Below are 23183 nucleotides of genomic sequence, written 5' to 3' on the forward strand. Positions count from 1 at the left end.
TGATGATACACACAAATATCGGTGACAAATCCATGAAACTCTCTAAGGAAATGGGAGAATAACACATGGAAAGTGAATTGGACCCAGAGGAGATGAGCCGGAGCCACAGGGTTCAGATCAGGATTGGAATTGAAACTCCTGCCGATTTGGGGGCTGCTCACATCTGGGGTTCTAGATCAGCCCACAAAAGTGAGAGGCCAGAGATATGAAATTCAGACCCTTCCCTGGATCACTGGGGCTTTCCCCAAAGGGTGGAAAGGGATTCAGATCTGAGGTGCCAGTGTGGGCCCTGCTCAGATGTTGTTGTTTAAGGCAGATACTATGTGTTTTAAAGTTGTGCTTAGTAGAGGGAAGTTTGCCTCTTTTATTGGTGAATCTGGGGTCTCTCCCAACAACGCTTGCTTTCTCTTAGTGAGTGTTGTGGGGGGAGGGATGTGCTCTGGAGCTGTGGACTTTTCACCTCCTGGACAGGATAATTAGATACATGATCTCTCCAACTGATGAAGCACAAGACACTTCCAGCCCATTTCCTGTCATAAAAGCTCTCATGGGTGGGAGTTTACAGTAACAGAAGTGGAAGGACCTTTTCTGGGACATAAGCCCACGGCTCAGAAAGAGCCCAGGGCAGCATCTGGTCTGCTTGATAGCTGACAGGGGGACCTCTTGCATGCTCTCTGATAGATTAGGATGCTGAGTCACAACTGGGAGGCCCTTGTGGAAATACCCTTGCCCCTCCAGCAGTTGCTGCACATACTCTGTCACTCCTCCTCAGTTCAGAATTCAGGAGGAGGAAGGAAAAGAACCGCAATAGAACTGCCCATTGGTGAGTGAAGCTGGCAACGGGGCTTGGTGTATCTTCATTAGAGAGGTCCTTCACCATACACCAGCGTCTTTCCCACTGGATCGCCACCTGCTTCCACTCAGAGGTTCAATAGCAGCAAAGAACGGAGCAACTTGCTGCAGTGGAGAGTGGCTAGCAGTTTGAACAAGCAGAGAGGATGGCAAGCCAGCGGCACAGCCCTCGGAAGGAGCCTGAGATCGAGCTTTTTGTGAAGGTGAGTTTCAGAGACATGTATGCTTATGAATTCTGCATGCTGGATTTACCCCAGGCAGGAAGGACAACGACCCACTAAACTCACCAGTTACTTTTGATGAAGTTACCTGCAGATTTTTTTACAAGTGCTTTATCATTTCAGAGTGGGGGGCATTGTCCCATTTGCAATGGTCAGCGGTACATACGGGCAGATAGACCCATGACTACATGTGTGTGTGCACAGCGGTTGGCAGAAAAGGGTGCCAAGCATGCCCAGACTGGGGGAATTCCCAGGGAGCTATGCATTCTACTGCGGAGTGCCAAAGGAACTGGCAGGTTATAAAGTTATCAAGGGGATCAAGTTCCTTCGGTGTGACGTTGTGTTATTAATTGTTGTTATGCTGATATAAATCATATGTACAGCAGTGTAAATATGGCATGTGCCTTACAGAGACAGATAAGGTGTGAGCCTGTCCAGAAGAGATAACAGATAATAACACAAACACATACATTCAATTTCAGCTTCTCACCAAGTTGTGGTTGCAAGACAGACTCTCTGAACTGCTCTGTCTCTCTTTTGCTCTGTATGTGTCAATTATTCAGCTGAAGGCTGTTTTGCTGTAGAAATGTTTCCCCCTTAGTTAAGTGCTTTGGGGACAGTTTCCTTTGGAACATTTCAACTCCCCTCTTCAAAACATTCTTAGCAAAAGTGGAGAGAGCAATAAATGAATCAGAGAGCCTGAATTTCCAAATGAATGTCTGAGAGAGACATGACCCCAAACAACTTCCATAACTTTAAATTCCCCGGCCCTGTGCTTGTTACTTGGCTGGCCATTGATTACACCATCACAGTAATAGAACAACACGTGACTTTGTCTAGGGCATTTTGATGCAAACAGCAAATGCTCAAGATTTCACGCCACAAATAATGTTGAGATTCTGAGTCTTTTAAAAAGAAATGTTTAATGTTCTAAAAGTGTCATTTAAATGAGATAGGAGGTTTTATTCCCCAACTATTACAACGAATCCTTCCCACAGCAAATAACAGAAGGCTACCTCGGTCTATGTTAGAAATCTAGGGACTCAGACTCCACTCTCATTGTTGACGTACAGGACTTTTCCTAAGTAAAACTATTCAGGGGTCAGGTAAAAGATATTATCTGTCCTTAACCTCTCAAAGCCTAGGCTAAGTTGCTGAACAGAGATACTTCATTAAGATCATCTCCTGTTCACTGTCCTTCAATTGTTAAAACCAAACTTGGCCCAGGGTATTTTGCTGGTGAATTCAGCGCTTCTGTGGTTCCCTGTTTTATCACTATTACTTAGCTAGTCCCTAACTATCTTAGGGAGAGGCAGGAAAATGATACACAAGATTGTTTCAAAACTGCATCAGAATCAAGGGGCTTTTTATTAGAGAAGGGAAACAGAAAACAAACGCTTAGTCAGTACTTCCCCTAAAACTTACTTAATTTAGCAGTAAAAAAACCCCTTGGAACAAGTAGTATGGTGGTAAACTAACAGTCCTCTACCATAACAGTTTCTGTGTTTTAACCATCTTTGGCAGGCAGTCTTTAATGAAACAGGGTCTGATCTAAAGGGGTGCTGAGCAACCACCGATCCCAATGGGAGTTGTAGGCACTCAGCACCTCTCAAGATCAAGAGCCAGATCCTCTCCCCAATTAACACTGGAGTAACTTTAGAATTACACCCCATTCACACCAGTGTTGGTGGGAGAGAATCTGGCCCTAAACCCCAACCTTGTTTTGGGGGGGAAAGAATCCCATGAGATGCTGAGTGCTTCCCACAAGGTGCTGAACACCTAGTTCCAAGCACCTCACAGGACTGGTCTAGTCTCCTGGCAGAGATATTGACCAATAGGACATGGATGGTGTGATGCAGCTGCCCTTTTACCTACCTTTGCTATTGTTCCCAGAGTGGCAGTTCCTGAAGCTCTATTGAGACCTTCTTGGTCTTGATTTTTCTTCCTTGTAACTCATGCATCTTCAGATGGTAAAAGCTATTATTTGTGATCATTATTTCTATTCCTGACGCATACGCTGTTGTGCCAGGCACTGTACAAACACATAGTAAGAGACAATCCCTGGTATGGCCCCTGGGCATGTCTTCATTGCAGTTCACTTGAGTTAGCCACACTCAATTTACCCCTCTGGAGTTAGCCTTGCGTGGGTCAGAGCAGCCACACGGAGGACTAACACTTGAGCTGTTGTGTCCACACCAGCATGCATTGCATTCACTCATGTGTGGCACTACGGCTACTGGGGGCCATCCCATGGTTCTTTGCATTGTTGTAGGCTGAGCCACTCTATGATCTCTTTGTCAGTGAGTTGTGGGGAAACTTGCCTCTCCTTTCTGGGCACACGGGGAATTGTGGGAAGGCATCAGAGGACTATTAGCCCTCGAATGAAGCTAGTCTGCATCCACACTGCAGAGTGGTCATACCAGCAGCTGACAAGTTGTACTACCTTGAGCTTTACCCTATACCCGCACTTGGGCTCATCTACAGGAAGTAAAAGCACCACCACACTAGAGTCAAGGGGTTTTGTGTCCAGACAGGACTCGAGTTATAACTCGAGTCAATTTTGCGGTAAAGACAAGACAGACAAAGGGTGGAAGAAAGGAATGATTATCTCCATTTTATAGATGGGGAAGAGAGGCACAAAGACATTAAGGCACGTATTTTAAAGGCACCTAATTTCCTGTGATTTCCAGGGGGGTTAGTGCCTGAATACCTTTAAAAATCTGACTCAAAGTGACTTGCCCAAGGTCACGCAGGAAGTGTGTGTCAGAACTGGTGATAGACTGGCCATCGCCTTAACTGTTAACCTAAGAGCCAAATCCTCAGCTGCTATGGATCAGTGCAGCGCCACTGAAGTTGGTGGAGCTACACCAATTTATATGAGTTAAGGAGCTGTCTGTCACTGGACTCGCTTTTTTCTACAATCATCATTCTGTTGTTAAAATTCAGCTCTGACTAACATTACCCAGCTTCGGATTAATTTTTAAAAGAATCGAAAAAATATACCATAAATCTTTCCTGTGCCCTCACTCTGGCACTTTGCTCCTATCAATTTCTATCCTTTCACTCCCCCCTGATGTGCAATATTGGTCCTCTCTTTAGGTCACCCAACCAACAATCTTTCTGTGTCTGTCGCTCTCCCTCCCCAGCGGCTGATCCCTAGCTGTCACTGAACTCTCAAGCCTGGATGATATGACTGCCCCCATTGCAATGGCAGGGAGAGTTCCTTACAGCTCAGGAGTGTATTGTAAGGGGCCATTTGTCAAATTGCACTAGCCCCTCTCCTGCTAGAGTCTGATTGCTAGGCGATTGCTTGTGAACGTGGCAGGAGGACAACCCTGGCGAGTCAAATCCTTTGTGTCTAATGGGCCAGTTTAGTAGAGATAGCAGAGGAAGCTCCTTGCCCTGTTGATATGCTCCCAGTGCATCTGAACATTAATCTAGGGAGATCACATCTAGGGCTGCCACTGTAGTTCAGTTTTAAATTCATTCAGTCCTTGGCTTCTGTGATAACAGTGTCAACACATGCACCATTCTTTCAGTACCACTTGTATTGTAGCTGTGGAGTTAGGAGAACATTCACTCCTTGCAAATAGGTCTCCATAAATCAGCAGGTAATGACTTCCAGCTGTCTGTGGCCTAGCCTGAATCCGAATCAGCCGTCTAGCACCGAAAAGCTCAGGTTCCCATTATCGGTGGCTATAGGGTAGCCAATCTCCATCTTAGGTTTATGGGTTTGGTATTTTTTTTAATTCTCTGCAGTAGTAAAGGTCTCCAAGAAAGGTAATAAAGCTCTCTAAGCTTTCAGCACCCAGAAGATTTTCCTCATTTGTAAATATGACTATTTGAAAAGATTTTAGTTATTACCTTTTTTAAAATCAACAAGTAGAATTTTGTGGGCAGTCCAAATTATTTTCTTACACACCCATTAAAAGAGGAGGTGACAAACACAGCAGATAAGGGCATGAAGCGGAGGTGAGGCAGAAGACTGTCTGAGTGCTGGTAGATATACAAATTGATTTTTAAAAGTTATATTCATTCATTTGTTCATATCAAATCAGTTCATCCCATTTGTCCTACATTTGTTCCCATAATTTCGTTATTTGTCTAACCCATGGGAGTTAGGCACCCAAATACTTTTGAGGATCTGGACCTAAGTTGTTCCATTTCTCTTAATTCTGATCACCCCCCGTTCTGTAAATGGTATTTGCTGCAGCAGCAAGAGGGCACAGTCCTGGAAACACACGGGCTTGGCTTTCAGTCTCTGAATAGTCCTACTGACTTGGGTGGAAATACTCTGGGGCTTAAAATTAGGCATGTAAGCATTTGCAGTGCTGAGGCCTTATAGTTACTAGTTACTTATTCCTGTTCCATATGACTCTTGAGATGGAAATTATTGATTACACGGCTCTTTGATCAGAAACGGTAACAGAAAATACTCTTGGGAGACTATTCATTTGAATAGTTTCTTTTTAGCATAGTTAAGGTAAGGGGAGAACATTTTTAAATTGTTATTTTGTTTAGTTAAACAATTGGCTTTCCTTGGTTTGATTCCGATGCTCTAGTTGTCTTTACAAGAGTCTGATGGATCAAGGTAAAATTTCCAAAGGTGCCTATGTGAGCAGGGGCCTGATTTTCTAAACTATGTAGGAGCGGGAGCCTAAAGCTGCAGACAGATACCTAGTGGCATTTCTGAAAGCCCTAAGCAGGCTGGGTGCCTCACTCCCACTGAAAGCCCATGGGAGTTGGGTGCCTAACTTGTGGGGGATTTATTAAAGTACCTCTTAGGCGTCTATCTGTATCTTTAGGCACCCGAGCACCTCTAAAGTCTGGCCCTTGACTTTCAGTGGGACTGAGACGCCCCCAGTGCCTAAGGGGGTGTCTCAGTCCACACTGCAATAAAACCCCAGTGGCTGGCCCGGGCCACCTGATACATGGGGCTCGGGCTGCGGGGCTGTAAGATTGCTGTGTAGACATTAGGGCTGGCCAATTCCGTGCAAGTTAGGGGCCTAACGACCTTTACAAATCTATTCTTAGGTGCTTCTGAAAATGTCACCCCAAGAGCCCAGTGTAGCCTGCAGACCCTGCACATAGCACTGATGCACAAGAAGGCAGGAGCCCAGATTGTGGGTTTATAAATGTGGAACCCCCCAGCTGGCATTGTTACAGTCACTTTTCGGAGTAGAACCCCACTTGGAGAAGGGGCCCACAGTTTGAGAGTTATTATTGCCTTGTATTGAACAATCCCACCTCTCCTATACTGACCTCAGAGCCTTCCAAACACATGCAAGACTCCTGGAGGGGCCTGTCTAGATGTATTTGTTGATTAGGACTTCTACAGAGAATGAGGGCTGTAATCTGTGTCTGACAAGGTAGTCCCAGGACTTGCCCAGTAGGCTTGCAGTGTTCTTCATTTTTGTTGCACTGGCTGAAGACTGACTTTCGTTTTTAAAAAGGGAATTGTTTGTCTAGTTCATGGAAAATCTGAGCCTTTGGGAATTTACGCCGTGTCCCTTTAAATCAGCAAGTGAACAGTAAAAAGAAAACAAACTACTGTTTTCCTGGAAAACGTTAGTGCATTTTCTCCCACACCCTCCCTCTTGAGTTCTTCCTCCTGCCAGCGAGAAGCCTCCCTTCCTGTTGAATCCATTATCAAACTCCATCCTCCTTTTGTGCCTCCTGCCCCCACCGCTACCACCAGCGCTGAGTGTACCGGCCTCCACCTCCCTTTCTCACTTCCTGTCTGAGGAGCCCCTGACAATCCAGCTTCTAGAGACAGGCTTTACAAAATATGGCAACAAGGGGCACAGAGAGCTTTCACATTGTCTTCCCCTCTGACCCAGCTCCCACCCAAAGAAACAGAAACAATACCACAGTAGCATATAAAACAATCACTGTGAGTGGTGCTGGTTCATGAACCCAGCAGCCCCACGAGGGGCCCGGCCCACCTGCTCTGATGACGATCAGTTTTGGTGCATTTCCGGTGCTCAGATACCATAGTGACAAGGGCTGTATAAATAGCTAGATTAAATTCAGTCTTTCAGGGGGTTGCTGCCACGTTCGCTAGAGTTAGGCCACCAATTTGGATGGGACTCCAAAGCTTCCCCAGCCCAGCTATCCCCAGCCCTGAGCCCTGTGTTTGGCGAATGCCCTGGTGACGTTGGGCTGGGATGCCTGGATGCTGGAGTGTGACTTCATAATGTTATGTTTGCTTTTGTATGCACTGCAGGGGTGCAATGCAGGCTATCTGGGCTAGTGAATCCAGCCCATGGCCACTGCCACCTGTAACTTATACCTCCTCCCCTTACACGACTCCTCTGATTTAGCTCCCCAAGCCTGGGTGTAAGTTAGCGTAGTAGGGGCTAATTACCCCCTGCTTTGCATCATGTGTGATCATTCACAACTGTGCAAAGGAGCTGTGAACTGCCACCAGATCAGAACGCTAGGCCTAGATCCGTGGCTGTGGCAAAGCTCAGACTGGCATGGGTGCAGTAGTGGCCACTGCACTTCCCCAGTACTGGGCTGGCTATGCACTGGGCTTCCCCCGCCTCTCCCCTTCATCTTCCCCATGTAATTTCAATCAGCCTGATGCCCTGTCTCTGTAATGGACCCCCAGCCTCTAACCAACCCCAGACTTCTGGGAAGGGATTTCCAAAATACAGATGCAAACCTAGATCTGAATTTGGTGCTTAGGTGTCTCTCTGTGTAATGGATCCTGAATGGACCCCTGAATCCTAACATATCCCTTAAAAAAACCTAAACACAGATGCAAACTTTGCAGCCTCGGCCTATATCTAGATAGACTATAAATGTGCAATGTGACTTAGATTATAGTTGCTACAAGAACCATCTGAGCATCTCCCATCTCTGGTCCATTTGAAATCTCAACCATAATGTTGCATTGAATCTCCTTGTTAAAAAAAATGGAGAGAAAGGCACCTTTGACGATCTGGGCCTAACTCCCAATGAAACCAGTGAATCACCTGTTATGCTGCCACTGCCTGTTTACCAAGCCCGGAGCTGTGCTAGCAGCTCCTTGCCCAAAGCCGCTTGCAGAGGCTCAGCTGTGGGAGACATCTTACGCCCAGTGAGCAGCATTGGTCTATTTTGCTCCTTCCGCAGGCTGGCCTGGATGGCGAGAACATTGGGAATTGTCCCTTCTGCCAGCGTCTCTTCATGGTTCTGTGGCTCAAAGGAGTCAAATTCAACGTGACCACAGTGGACATGACGAGGTAAGGGAACGGTGGTAATTCTTGCCAGTGAGATATCCAGAGTACACAGCAGGGAAACTCAGGGCTGCCCCTTGGATTGTGTGCACCAACAAAATCTTAGTGTCATATGGCTCAACTGCTCTTCACTCTACACTTCAGATCTCTCTCGCTGTCAGCATCACATCCCCTTTCGTTACATCTGCCATGTCACTGGCATAGATGGAGCTGACTGGCATCATTACGAGGCGGTGTCCCTGCTAGCAGTCTAGCTGTGACCAAATTCTCGCCTCACTTATGCTCCATTTGCCCCCCGCCGCTGACCTCCCTGTAATTACACAGGGGATAAGCCAGCAGGAAATTTGGTCCCAAAATCAACAGTTCAGGCCATTGTAAGCAATTGGGGACACAATGTGAACAACAAAAGTTTGTCCATGGAGATTTATACAAGATATCCTGCAGAGACAGGGCCATGAAAAGATGGCAGTGAGCCCTCTCGGCAAATTGAAATGACTACACATATCCCATGGGCCGCCAAAGATGGATGTCCCAATGGCCAGTGAAGTCAATGGGAGCTGTGAACTCAGGGTAGAATTTGGGCCTTTATCTAGGGAGCTCCCTCTCCTGATCAGCATGGCTCTGGCTCCAAAACACGGGGCCCATGATTCCTTCTCACCACTGTGTATCCTCCATGTACTAATCTGTTCCTCTCACTATTTGATGCCTTCATCATGTGGTGTTTAAGAGCAGGTTGGACAAACACCGGTCAGGGATGTTTCTAGGTTTACGTGGTCCTGCCTCAGTGCAGGGGCCTGAACTAGATGACCTCTCAGGGTCCCTTCCTGTCCTACCATTCTATGTTCTTCTTGGTGGTTGTGCATGGTGGTGAGATGAGATTGTGACACTGCACTTGCAGTGAGGCCTTCGCCTCAGCAGTGAATCCCTCTTTTTTTTTAAAAAAATCATTTCAGGAAACCTGAAGAGCTGAAATCTCTGGCTCCAGGGACCAACCCTCCATTCTTATTGTTCAACAAGGAGCTGAAAACAGACTTCATTAAGATCGAGGAGTTCCTGGAGCAGACGCTGGCACCTCCTAAGTATTTATTATCATAGTATTATGCACTTCTTTGCAACCTTCCAACCAGGAGATGTGAACTGCCACCAGATCAGAACACTGGGCCTAGATCTGTGGCCATGGCAAAGCTCGAATGGCATGGGTGCAGTAGTGGCCATTGCACTTACCCAATTCTGGGCTTCCCCTGCCCCCCACCTCCCCTCTCGCCCCTTGCACTTTGCAAACATTGATCAGTTCAGCAATGGTACTCATCTTGTTATCTTGTGGGGCGGGGGGGACGGACAGAGGCACAGAGTGGGACTGGGAGCCAGTGGCAGTGAGTAGAATGTCCCCCTTGTCCCTTGCTCTGAGCAATATATTGCTCTCTCCATGAGGGTATTGCTGAGGCCAAGGCTAGGTCTACACTACCCGCCTGAATCAGCGGGTAGAAATCGACCTCTCGGGGATCGAATTATCGCGTCTTGTCGGGACGCGACAATCGATCCCCGAATCGACGCTCTTACTCCACCAGCGGAGGTGGGAGTAAGCGCCGTTGACGGGAAGCCGCGGAGGTCGATTTTGCCACCGTCCTTACAGCGGGGTAAGTCGGCTGCGATATGTCGAATTCAGCTACGCTATTCGCGTAGCTGAATTTGCGTATCTTAAATCGACCCCCCCCTGTAGTGAAGACGTAGCCCAAGGTACTGCTGTGTGTCCCTCAGAAGAAGCAGAGATAGGCTTTTGCCTAGTGTGAGACGGTTGGTTTAAGGTTGTGACCCTCCCTCCCCCTTCCTCTATGAATAGCTAAGCAGCAAGGAAACAGTTTGGCCTGTGAGATAACACAATAGGAGGAAATTCACTGTGTGATCTCTGGATGCAGGCAAAGAGGGAAAGGGGCTGGACAGGCGAGCCACAGGGGTGGGGGATGTGGTGAGAATGTGCAAGTGGATCGGTTTAGAGACCCAAGAAGCAGATGCCATTATTTTTGCAGCAGGGGAGGGGAAGGGATCTGAAAACCTTTTTTCTGCTTGTTTTTGAAAGGGGCTGGTGCATGTAGCCGAGCCAAGGTGAACACTCCAGCCCAGGGGTTAGGAGTGCAGCTAGCTCCCAGCCGAGCGGTTATTATGCGCTCATTCTTGGCTCTCTCCCCAACTGTTCACTGCAGTGGTAAACAGGAGACACCTTAAAGGGCCGGAACAGTTCACAGCTGGGGCTTTAGGCCAGATCCTGAGCTGTAGAAAGCTGTGTGGCTCCCCCGAGTCTCCCCCCTCTCACCTCCCTGATGAGTTACCAGCTGTTGGTGGCTGCATGGCTGTCTGGATGGAACCCAAAGCAACACTCTTTGGATAGCAGGGAGCAGAATCCTAGCCTGGGTTTCCTCCTTCAGCTCCATATTGCTCTGAAAACTCCCCTCTGTGCCTAGCCAAACTTTGGGACATACCTAGCTAGAGGTCATTGTTGCACGACCCTTTCCAGATTGCAGCCACGTCCCAAGCAAGCTGGCATGGGGGCACTCCAGGAGCTCATGCTAGAGGAATCCAAGATACTCGCTAGATCCTAGGGCCAGATCTGCAAACGAGCTCAGCACATTGGGCGCATGTTGGGTGCTGGGATATCTTGCAAATCTGTCCACAGTGGCGGGGGCTGAGCCCCTCTGAAAGCCCCGGCCTGAGAGGCCTGATTCCTGTGGGAGTTAGGGGCTGAAATGCCTCTGGAGGAGTGCACCCTTAGTGACCATCGGACACACCAACGCTCAAGGCTCAAGCCTTTCACTGGGCGACTGCTGAGCACATGAAACACTGAGGCTTTGCTCTCCATCCTCGCTCACCTAACAGCTTTCAGCCCGGCAGGCACAGCACAGAGATGGGGCAGGTGTGAGTCTCAGCTCAGTGCAATGGCATGGTGCAGTCCTGCCCTCTCCTCTCCCAGACAAGGGCACTTAGATCAATGGCTTATGGATTAACTCCTGTACAGAGTACAAAGCTCTTTAGCCCCTCAAGTCTTCCCCTTCTTCTGGGAGCTAATTCAGGCCTCTTCCCCTAAACTCAGGAGTCCCACAGCCTCCTCCATGGCCTGAGTAATAACTCAGGCAGGCTTACCTCCCTTGCATTTGAGAGTCCACCAGCCCCCCTCCAGGGGCTCACCGGTCAGTCCTTCCAGCCCTGCCCTGCCCTGGGAAAGCTCAGCCAGCAGTAGTGCTGATCTCCTGGGGAATCTCCTCTAGGTGCACCCGCCACCAGCTGAGCTACCTTTCCTCATGTCCAGGCACTCGTTAACTGCCAACCAGTCACCTGGGCATGGCATTAATGACCTACAGGTGGGCTGAGATGGGGTTGCTCTCCTTAAAGGGGCTGGCCACCCTGTGACAAACAGACTAATGGGAAAAAGCATATTACCTGCTCAGATGGTCAGGTCTAGTTACAGAACAGCACCCCCTGCCAGGAGAGGTTTTGGTACCTACAGCAGTGTTATTTTGAGGCACCCTTCAACCTTCTTCACTCATTCCTCACCCCAGGCCACTGGGTAGGTACTGGAGCTGCTAGCCTGTGCTGCCACAGCTTTGCTGCTATTGCTGCCGGAGCTAGCTAGATTAGAACTGGCTTGGGTCTGTCTACACGGGCTGCAGTCCTCGCTCTGACTGCAGTGTGGACAGACCCTGAATCTGGCAACGCCCACCTTAGGGCCAGTGCAGGGCTGGGCCTAACACAACAGCTGGGATGATGTTGGCATGCGGGGTATACTGGGATACCTCGAGAACAAAAGGCATTTCCCCACGGGAGCTGCATGAGTTTCCATATCCCCCTCGTGCCAATCCGTGCACTCCTGTCTGAGGCCAGCATCCCAGCAGAGCTCAGAGCTTCCCTCTATTCCTTGGGCAGGAAGTTAGATGAGGTTGATCATTGCAGGGCTTTATGCTTTTGAACCCATCTCAGTGCTTGTGGGTTGTATAGTCACCAGAGGAGAATGCAGCTGAGTAGCCTTCTAAAGGCAGAGTGAATTCTCCATATATGACTCTATGCAATTATCTGTTTAAGGTACCCACACCTAAGCCCCAAATACAAGGAGTCCTTTGATGTGGGCAGCAACATTTTTGCCAAGTTCTCTGCATACATCAAGAATCCCCGCAAGGAAGCGAATGAGAGTAAGGAACCCTGGGGTATTTTTATTTATTATTCTGAGTTCATCATTTCCCCTGGAAATTCACTTCCCTGGATCCTGAAGCAAAACCTATTAGCAAAATAGCTCGCTCACCCAAGGAGATCCAGAGGGTGTCTCAGCTGTTCACAGTCCATGAAGGTGGGGATGTTGGTGCACAGAATGGGAGCTACAGAACCTCCAGGAGAGGTGGAGGGGATGCCTCTCAGCAGCAGCGGCAGGGATCTAGAGGTGCTGAGTATTGGTGATAACTCCTGTGTGCAGGATTCCTGCTCGTTGAGAGGGCATCCTATGGCTGGGCTGGAGTCCCCACTGTCTCCCACACTCCACCCGCCCAAGTGATGCCCCCAGCAAGTAAAGCAATAAATTGGAAGGACAAAAGCAACCCTGCCTTTCACCCAGCACCATTTGAGGATCATGATCCATAGCTTGTGCTGTAAATGCCTGGAAGCAGCACAGCATCAGGATAGGTGGCTGCTAAAGGAGCAGCTCTGGTAGCTCCACCTGCACAGAGCCCTGTTCTGTACACACTGTGAGCAGTTCTGGCACACCCTACGGGAGGCAGTGGGACATTGCACTGTGTTTGGTGGATCTGGGCTTGGGGAGGCAGTCTACCACTGGTTTGGCCAACCCCCTCTAACCACTCCCTCTCAGAGAAAGGTGGCAATACGTATTAGGGGCACGTTCAGATCCTAGAGCTCTTTGGAAGGTGCCAAAAGGATATCTTCCGGGGTTTCTCCACCAAAATCCCAACAGTGGTCCCAGGTGGAAACCCCTCTTCATGTATGGTCCAGCTCAAAGGTACAAGTATCAGGGATTTGTCTGTGAGGGTGGAGATTTTTTTTTTTTTTTTTGATGGGGACAGGGGCATGGATTCTGTCTATACCTACGCATTGGGGCAGGTTCCTTATCTGATGCCAGGGGCCCTGACTGTGATCTCAGTTGGGCTGTTGTAGATCAAGAGTAACTCTACTGAAATCAGTGGAGTTGCAGTGAAACTGGTGGGTGTGAGAGCAGAATCTGCTCAAGGTCTTTCACACTAACACTGGTTTCTCCTTGGGTGCAGATTTTGAGAAGGCTTTGCTGAGGGAGTTCAAACGCCTGGATACCTACCTGAACAACCCGCTCCCTGAAGAAATCGACCAGGACAGTACTGAGGAAGTCCTGGTCTCCAACAGGAAGTTCCTGGATGGGAACAGGCTAACGTTAGCTGACTGCAACCTGCTGCCCAAGCTGCACATCATCAAAGTAAATCCACCCACTAGCTACAGAGGCCACAATCTCTGGGTCAAAGGGCAGGCCAGCACACGAAGTACAGGATTTTCAAAAGTGCCTTCATGCCCAGGGAGTGCAAGGTCCTGTGACAGTTAGCAGGACTTGTGCTCCTAAGTCACTTAGGCCTACCACCTCATTGAGATCAATGCCAGTTAGGCACATGAGTACCTTTGAGGATCTGGGCCTTAGGCGCTTGTGAGAATCACCTCCCAAAGCAGTACAGGTCCCTTTACACTCCCAACTAGAGCCAGCTCACCACATCTGACCTTGTGAAGCTTTGGGGAGCTGAGGCGCTGTCCAATTCCAGCTCAGAATATCTTGACTCAAGCCTGTCTGTACTCATCCCTTTGGCGCTACCCCCTGCTCGGTGTCTCGCTTGTCCCTTCAGTAGGGCATTTACCTGGGCAGTGGGCTGGAGAGGGAGGCTAGAACAGGTGAGCCAGGTCTGATCATTTAAACATGGGTGAATTTCATCCCAAGGAGAGTGAAGGAAGCTCCATCACTCGAGGGAGCTAAAGCTAAACAGGAAAAGCACTGGAGAGAAACCTGTAGGGGCAACCCTACTCCAGCCCCTGCTCTTCCGTGAGGGACCAACAGCACTAGCAAGACCCAAACACAGTGCTGGTAACCAAAGTCTGGGAAGGTCCTGGCTAGCTCTCAAAGGCGATGTCCCAAGTAAAGCCTTCACAGTATCACCCCTTCTGGCCGTGTGAAGCTCTGATGTTATTTTCAGGGGTATGGCTTTCACAGCCAGTACTTTTGGAAGCGCTGGGACACCTTTGTGTCTCTGGTTCAAAGCCAGACTGGGTGGACAGCTCCCCTCCCGCCTGCAACCCTCCTCTGCTTCTGGACTTAACAGCCTTGAACCCATCCATCTCATCCATGATGAACAATAAGTGTGAAGTCAGGGAGAGCATTGCTGCAGGAACAGAGCACAGTGTGTAATAGCCATCCCTGACATGCTGGATGGATGAGCCAAGAAAGCTGAGATTCTGAGCTGACAGGTCTATTGATCTCTCTCCAGCAAAGCTGGCCGTCTTCTTCCTCTGAATGAGGGTATTGATCCAGAAGGGATGGGAGGGATTTGTGGGAACTCAGTGGACTTCACTGTTTCATCCACCTCATGATTTTCACTCCCTCTCTTACGTGGATTGCCTTGGCCAACCTTTAGGGGGCACCCTGGGAGTCAAGTCAAGATTCACTTTGGTCCAAGGTGCTACAGTGGAACCTCAGAGTTACGAATGCCTTGGGAATGGTTGTTCGTAACTCTGAACAAAATGTTCTGGTTCTTTCAAAGTTTACAACTGAACAGTGACGTAACACAGCTTTGAAACTTTACTCTGCAGAAGAAAAATTCTGCTTTTAACCATCTTAATTTAAATGAAACAAGCACAGAAACAGTTTCTTTACCTGGTCAAAATTTTTTTTAAAACTTTCCCTTTATTTATTTTTGTAGTTTATGTTTAACACAGCACTGTACTGTCTTTTTTTTTTTGGTCTGCTGTTGCCTGATTGCATAATTCCGGTTCCAAATGAGATGCGTGGTTGACTGATCAGTTCGTAACTCTGAGGTTCTACTGTAGCACCTAGAGGCCCCAGCTGAGACTGGGGCCCCATTGTGCTGGACACTGCCCAAGGTGGGATTATTGTCCCCATTTTACAGATGTGAACTAAGGCACAGAGAGATTAGGTGAGTTGCCCAAGGAACCAATGATGGAGCTGGGAAGTGAAGTCTGAGTTTCTGCATACCAGGCCAGTGCCTTAACAACAAAACCTGCGGGCCTCCAGGTCAGTGGGGCCAGATCTTATCTGGATACCCAGAAGTCTAATAATCACCTGCATTTTCTCACCCTTCATCCCTCTAGATTGCTGCCAAGAAATACCGTGACTTCGAGATCCCAGCGGAAATGACAGGCATCTGGCGCTACCTCCACAATGCCTACTCCCGTGATGAGTTCAGCCACACATGCCCAGCCAATGAGGAGATAGAACGCACCTATGCCAGCGTTGCCAAGAAGATGACCTAGGGGCAGCCAAACGAGCCGGTTTTTGAAACCCCTCTTTCCATTGGAAACACTGCCGTGAAAGCTGCCTTCTTCTGAATGGCCATGCCAGTAGAACAGCCCAGTCCTGTCACCTGCAAACATTTGGGGATCTAGGAACTGGAGGAATCATTATGATGTAATTAGTAACAGCCTTTCAGAAAATAACCCTGTGCTTCCAGCTGCTGCAGCTACCCTCCTCATGTGTAGATTGACTGCACCCTGATTTTACAGCTATAATCATTGCATGTCGCGAAATGGCACCACCCAGCTGCCGAGGCAGCTGCTTTGTCATTCCTTAGAGGCTAGGATTCCCAACCTTTTTTGTGGGATCACCAACGTTTATTGTGCAAAACTGCGCAGAGCTGGTGACCATGTGGCATAGTGCGGTTTAAGTATCCCCCTTTTGAATCTGGAGGACGGGGTACAAATGATGTCTTAGATCCCAGCAAAATGGGTTTTCACATATGCATAGAGTTTAGGCCAGAAGACACCATCAGATCGTCTAGACTTACCTACCCTGTATAACACAGGGCATTACATTTCACCCACTTACCTCTGCTTTGAGCCCAATCACTTGTGTTTGGCTAAAGTATATTTTCTGGAAAGGCATTTGAAGACACCAAGAGATAGAGAATCCACCACTTCCCTGGAGCGTTTGTGCCCATGGTTAATCACCCTCACTGGTAAAAAGGCATGTGCCTGATTTCTAATTAGAATTTGGAGAAACTCCATCTAATTGCTGTGGAAAAATAGTGTGCTCAAGATGTGCACAGGGCTGCACCAGCGGGGGCTGCTCTAGATGAGGAATGAGGTACCCTGGCGGAGCTGTGTGAAGGCTCCAGCATGGGAGGCTCTGCAAGTCACAAACATACCAACAACAGACACTGAACTACAGTGCCTTCCCCTCCTCCAATACCAGGTTTCCATTGCTTCGTCTCCACTGACTTCAGCAGAGCTCCTCCTGAGGCATGTAGGTGTAGGTTCGAGGTGGATCAGGCTCACACATATCACAATCTCAATACAGAGCACCAGCAGCAAAGAGCCATTTCTTATACAAAGTTCACCCGGTAAGTGTCAGTGATCAGCTTGGAAACTCTTGCAAGAGATCTGCCCCGGTCTTACTGCTGGAATGTGCACTGCTAAGACTCAGGTGCTCCATCTCCAGATCTCCATGATCCCGCGCAGCAACGCAGCTTGATCAGGAGAGGTTCCCCTTTCAGGTACAGGCAGTGCAGGAGTTTTCCATGATTGGGCAGCAGACTGTGAACTTTCCCCTGATCCCACACAAGCTGTACCCACCTGCGCAGCCAACCAGAGTGGACAAAAATTCATTTGCTTTCTAAAACAAAATTATAATTGATGTGCAGCGTATCAAGGTCAAACTGTGTGTGCGTGTGCACAGAGCACCCAGGCTCACTTCCATAGCTGGGTGATCCTAGCGCAGTTCCACTGAAGGGCAAGACCAGCTAAGGATCTGGCCCACATAAGCATGGAGTGACTGATGCTGGCTTAAGAAGTACGACCCTTGAGGCCCTTTTCTACCACTGCAACCTTGGGGATTGCTGCTAGCTCTGGCATAGTCCAGGAGGCAACTGACAGAGGTTTGCTGGGAGGGGCTGGCCCAGTGCTCATGCCAGCCCCGCCCCTTCCCATCCAGCATTATCCACTCTATGGTGTGAACTGGCTATCTACGGGGGCCCATGGGATGTTGGGGACATTTTGCATGGCCACACTCTCCTCTCCTCCATTAGATTTGTGCTGCTGGGGCCTCCCGCCAAAATCGATATCCAGGAATCTGCCTCCTCCCCCCAAATAGTACAGAAACCAGTGGCAACGTAGATATTCTGTAGAATGCAATGGCCTGCCTATAATGTACTGAGCGTTACAGATCTGCACTGGGCTCTGAGATGGTAAAAGCCCCCTAGAAAACCCACTAAGTTTCTCTCTTACTTGTACTTTTGCACTAAAAAGTGTGTACTCGCAATTCTGCTTTTGATATATTTGTTAGTTTCATTCAAGTGATAATAAACTTTATTTTATATACAACTTTCACAACCCGGCCCCAGACTGCTGTCCAGGAGACGCTGAGAGCTAGAGAAGGCAGTAGAGCATGAAAAGGTGTGTGGTTGTGCTGGGAACATGAGGAAGTGAATATTAATTGCATTTCTAAAATAAACAGTAATAATAACCTCCATTTTCTGTGCGGTCCCTTGTGCTGAAGGATCCTAATATGCTGTACAGACTAGAGGGATATAGACACCACCTGGAAGGCAGCCCGCTCTGGGGTGGCACACCGCATCTGCTCTGCATCCCGAATTCTATGGAGCAGCGTCACATGAACAGGAATTCCATGACCCCTTTACTCCCCTCAGAAACTGCAGAATGGGAGAAGCCACAGCAGCATAGCAACAGCTGTGGTATTATGGACGATGTCACTCACTGGCAGTAGGAACAGTGCAAAGGACAGGGACTACTGACCACATGTTGGTTGAGGTCATGGCCCTCCATAGGGCTCCCAGGCCCCTCAGTTTTGGCAGCATGGCCTGTCCCTTTGCTGTGCTGATATTAGTCCCCTGTTGGCATCTGACGTGCCCATGCCACCAGTGAGGGGTGCAGAGCATATAGGGCACTTACTGCTGGTCAGTAACTTCTGCCCTTGCTTTCTGCACCATGTGCTTGGATTTGGGAGAGGAACATGCTGCATCCAAGGACTGGTCCCTGACTCCTCCCTGAGGGGTAGGCTCCATTTCACCATGTCCACCACGGTCCCCAATCCACAGTGAACATGAGTCTGTTCAGCAGCAGCAAGCTGTAGCCACTGCTGCTTTTAGCTCTAGAGGTCCCCAGTTCAGTCCCTGGTGTGCAAGGACCTCCATGTTGCCTGTGCATTCTACATAGTGCCATCAGATGGCACCATGCAGCAGCATTTCCTGTCTTTCTGTGAGCCCTTTATGCTTCATTTACTCCCACCTGTTTCCTCTGTGCAATGTAAGGGAGGGAAGTAGAGGGGCCAAAGACACTAAACAAGATGGACTCAGAGAGTAAAGAGAAAGAGCCAAACACACAAGAAATCAAGAACATGTATTAAACATGTCAGTTTATTAAATAAAATAGCTCCAAGTGGGGTTAAGCCACCAAGTGCTAGAACTGGGGGAATGAACAGCGGCAAACCTGGTGAGATGGACAATTGCTAAGTGCATATCCCGGAGGCCTGGAAAATGATCAGTGATGGGTTTTCTTTTTCTTTTTCCCCATTTAGCTGTCTCTGTTGCCAGACCACGTCTGGCCTTTATCCCTCAGCAGCTACACCATTCCATTGCTATAATCCACATAGCCACAAGAACGGTTTAGCTGCTTTACGAGTCAGTCATGTGATATGCAGGAAACCAGCGCAGCTGCCTTGTGGTTTTCAACATGAGAGTTTGATCATTCAGTTTTCTTCTTAATTGTCCACTGATCCTGGGGCATGAAGCACTCTCGCCTTGTGACCTCTGCAATGGGCCTGACAGGCACAAGTACAAACCGACAAATGCCCAGCATGGGTCATGCTCTTTTGTCTTCCTAGTTTGTCTGAAATTTGCAATGCTGAAACAAGCCTGGAACAGTTCCAGCCCTTTAAGATTCCTCCTGTGGTGCAGCACGGGGATGTCTCTTTCCAGGAGCTCAGCATTATTCAGTGGAATTCACACTGCAGGATAGGGGGGACCTTTAAAGGCACCAGATGCCTAATTCTCACACTGCAGGATACTTGACTTCAGTGGGTTTCCGTGCACGCTGTGGCAGGGGAATACAGCCCCAGGACTGTAGCCTATATTTCAATATGGACTATTTCATCTGAACAGAGTCAAACCCTGTTCTTTCTCTCAACATACTAAGCCCATTACCCTCTTACAAATGCTCTCCTCTTTCCACCGACGCATCCTCATTATTTGTAATGCTATTTACAAAGCAATGCATGCTCTTCCATGGCAGCTGCAGAGAGGCTGGGGGGCACAAAGGCAGGCAAGGAAGGGGCACACGCATCCAAGGGGGACGAGTTTGTGGAGGACTCTTGGTGGAGGACTCACAAAGTGCATGTCTGCGTTGGGATGGCCATGTGACAGGCAGCCTCAGTTGGTGACACAGTACTTCCAGAAGCAGGCTGGGACAAGGAGAGTGGAGGAGAAGTGTGACAGTCAGTGGGAGGGGATACAGCACAGTTCTGATACAGCAACATGGCTGAGCTTTGTGGATACAGTTATCTAGCCAGGCGCCTATAGTTGCCCTGGCAATCAGTTCCAAAGCCAGGTAGTTAGATGGCTCACTGTTAGCACTTGGACCCACCATTCTGCATCCACAATAGCTTGTGAGTAGAAAAGACAGACGCTTCTATCTGGAAATGTCAGATAAAGCACCTGAGGGTGTTAAACTGAGCAGACTGATGGAGCAATGGACCTCCCTAACCCTTTAATTCACCATATAGGTGAAACTTTGTGGTGGGAAGTTAATGGCTTCAGTGGAACAGCTAAGAAGTCTCCATTTTTGAGAAAGGCTCCTGAAAATTCCTCTGTTTGGATCCTAGGCTGTCAAATTGAGGGTTCACACAGGATAGACCATTTTGCTGTCCCAGAGATGGAGACAGATCTCTGAAGAGACCCAGGTCCTGATTCAATCTCACCTCTGTTAACTTGGCTTTGCACCGGTGTAACTTCATTCACTACATTGGGCGTACAATGGCTTAAGTACACGTTACAGAACCACAGAAAGGTACAGCTGGAAGGGAGCTTGAGAGGTCCTGTAGTCAAGCCCCTGCACTAAGGCAGGACCAGGAATACACAGACCATCCCTGATAGGGATTTGTCCAACCTCTTCTTACAAACCTCCAGTGATGGGGATCCCACACCTCCCTAGGTCACCTGTTCCAAAGCTTAACTATCCTTATAGCCAGAAAACTTTTCTTAATACCCAACCCTAAATCTCCCTTGCTGCAGTTTAAGCTGATTATCTTTTGTCCCACCCTCAGCTGACGTGGAGAACAATTGATCCCTGTCCTCTTTAGAACAGCCCTGAACATATTTGAAGACTGATCAGACCTTCCCTCAGTCTTCTTTTCTCCAGACTAAACACACCCAGTTTTGTATCCTTTCCTCACAGGTCAGGTTTTCTAAACCTTTGTTAGTTTTTGTTGCTCCCCTCTGGGCTCTCTCCAATTTGTCCACATCTTTCCTAAAGTGTGCTGCCCAGAACATGGCACAGTACTCCAGCTGAGGCCTCTCCAGTGCTGAGTAGAGCAGGACAATTAGCTCCCATGTCTTACATATGACAGTCCTGTTAATATGCCCCTGAATGATGATTGTCTTTTTTTGCAACAGTATCACATTGTTGGCTCTCATTTCATTTGTGATCTACTCTAACCCCCAGATTCTTTCCAGCAGTACTGCCAGTTATTCCCCGTTTTGTAGATTTGCGTTTGATTTTTCCTTCCTAAGTGAAGAACTTTGCACTTGTCTTTATTGAATTGTTGATTTCAGACCAATTCTCCAGTTTATCAGGATCATTTTGGAGGAGACTTGGAGCCCGTGCTCAGCCAGCTGTTCACATTATGCTGACAGTGAAATGACCACAGGCAATATTCTATCTTTAGTCATCAATTAAAACATTCCCAAAACATACTGGGCCAGATTCACTCCAGGAGCCAGGCCTGGTGCAGGGAGTCTGTCAGGTTTGCTGTTGTGCAAGATACCTACTGTCTTCCTTTCACCCAGGGGCCTGCAGACAGGCAGTGCAGCCCCAAGTCCAGGCTGTGACCCCTACAGAGCGGGTATAGCTACAGCAGCTAGTGAACCCAGCTGGGTTCATCTACAGAAACTTGTGGGAGCTGAGGAATTACCCTCGGATCACCTCCTGCCCACCCCCTGGGATGAATCCTCTCTGGGATGCAGTGGTTTTGCTGGCACAGGAGGGAGCCAATTGCCCCACACGCCAAGTCTCTGCTGCTCAATATGGCCAGTCGAGTCCTTTGACATTTTTATTGAGATGTCCATGGAGTAATTGACTGTTGTCAGTCCTTTGAGCAATCACTTCAGGCAGATTTCACAAGCAGCCAGAGCAAGGGGATCTAGCGTTTCTATCCTCCTCAAAGGAGTGGAAGGTACTTGGGGAGCTGAAGTTTCGAGTCCCCACTCTCCCTGAATTGCACGTACCCCTACAATTCCTTTTCACGACTTGACTGGGGAAAGTGCCTTCAGCTCCTACCACTGGTCTTCCAACCCGCTCCCAGAGACGGCAAAACTAACGCTCTGCTCGATTCCTGCAGCAGGTGACAAGCATCCCACCCTGACAGACCAGATGTCTGGCCCCTGAGAACAAGGAACCGCACTCAGCAAACTGCCCCTTTCCCTCCTGGAGACTCAGGTCGGCTCTGTGGCTCCCCAAGAGCTAAGTGCTCACCTCGCTTGTTGGGTTTCTGTCGGGGCTGCTCTGATTTGGTGAATCCCTGGCTCCGGAGCTGGTCTGTGGCCACCAGTTTCCACAGGATCATCTTGACATCGTTCACCTGAAAAGACACAGGGCCATGCTGGCTCACAACAGCCCTTCGCTGGGGAGAAAGTGCCCTCCTTGGAACCCTTTCCTTCCCTCCTCACCTCCCAATCACACATGCTAGTGAAGAGGCTGCCTCAGCAGCACTGCAAGCATGTTGCTTGGATTCCAGCCCCCTGGCAGCAGGGCCAGTGAGAGCTCCCTCATATTGGTGCCCCGAGTCTGCACAGCAAGGTCCTGCCAATGACAGATTAAACTCCCAACAGTGTGAGCTTCCCTCCAGCAGTGCCCTGTTACTGCCCCTAGACCTCAAAACTGCTTTCTCCATCACCTGGCCTACTCCAGGATGACTGGCCCTGGGTCTGATCATTTGAGACTTGGCATCCCAAACAAGGCTGACTACTCCATAGTGAAAAACAGCAACAATGCCTGCCTCTCTCACTCACCAGGTTATCAGGGGCGTCCTCCAGAGAAGTCTCTTTGCCTCCTGAAATGACAAAATATCTATGGCAACACCATCGTCAACAGAACACAGAGCAACTGGGTTTTCCAATAGAAAGACTGGGTAACAATCAAATGGGTGTGACGGAATGCACCCCGTCTTCACCCCCTACACATGACTGTAATAATCTTTGTGCAAAATATGCCTTGTGAGCTATCATTTGAAAACTAACAACTCACTGGTCAATAGTATCATGGCGAAATGTGTGCAGCAACATTATCTGTAAAGTTATTAATTCCCCCTGAGTGATGTTGGTGGCATATGTTCAGAAGCAGCCCCAGTTAGGGAGGACCGGTCAAGCAGGTCTTAAACAAAGGAGAGTGAATTTACCTCAATTTACATGTAAGTGGTAAC

At 48.7% G+C, this 23183-nt stretch overlaps 1 protein-coding gene across 1 annotated transcript; it reads left to right on the forward strand.

The window, feature by feature from the left end:
* Positions 1-742: 742 nt before the first annotated feature.
* Positions 743-18002, forward strand: CLIC2 (chloride intracellular channel 2). Its single transcript, XM_065410852.1, has 6 exons — positions 743-1055; positions 8193-8302; positions 9250-9375; positions 12368-12474; positions 13555-13736; positions 15629-18002. Exons 1-6 carry the CDS (start codon positions 999-1001, stop codon positions 15788-15790), a joined length of 744 nt encoding a protein of 247 aa, XP_065266924.1. The 5' UTR covers positions 743-998; the 3' UTR covers positions 15791-18002.
* Positions 18003-23183: the final 5181 nt, after the last annotated feature.

Source organism: Emys orbicularis, chromosome 9 (assembly GCF_028017835.1).
Source record: "Emys orbicularis isolate rEmyOrb1 chromosome 9, rEmyOrb1.hap1, whole genome shotgun sequence".
NCBI lineage: Eukaryota > Metazoa > Chordata > Testudines > Emydidae > Emys > Emys orbicularis.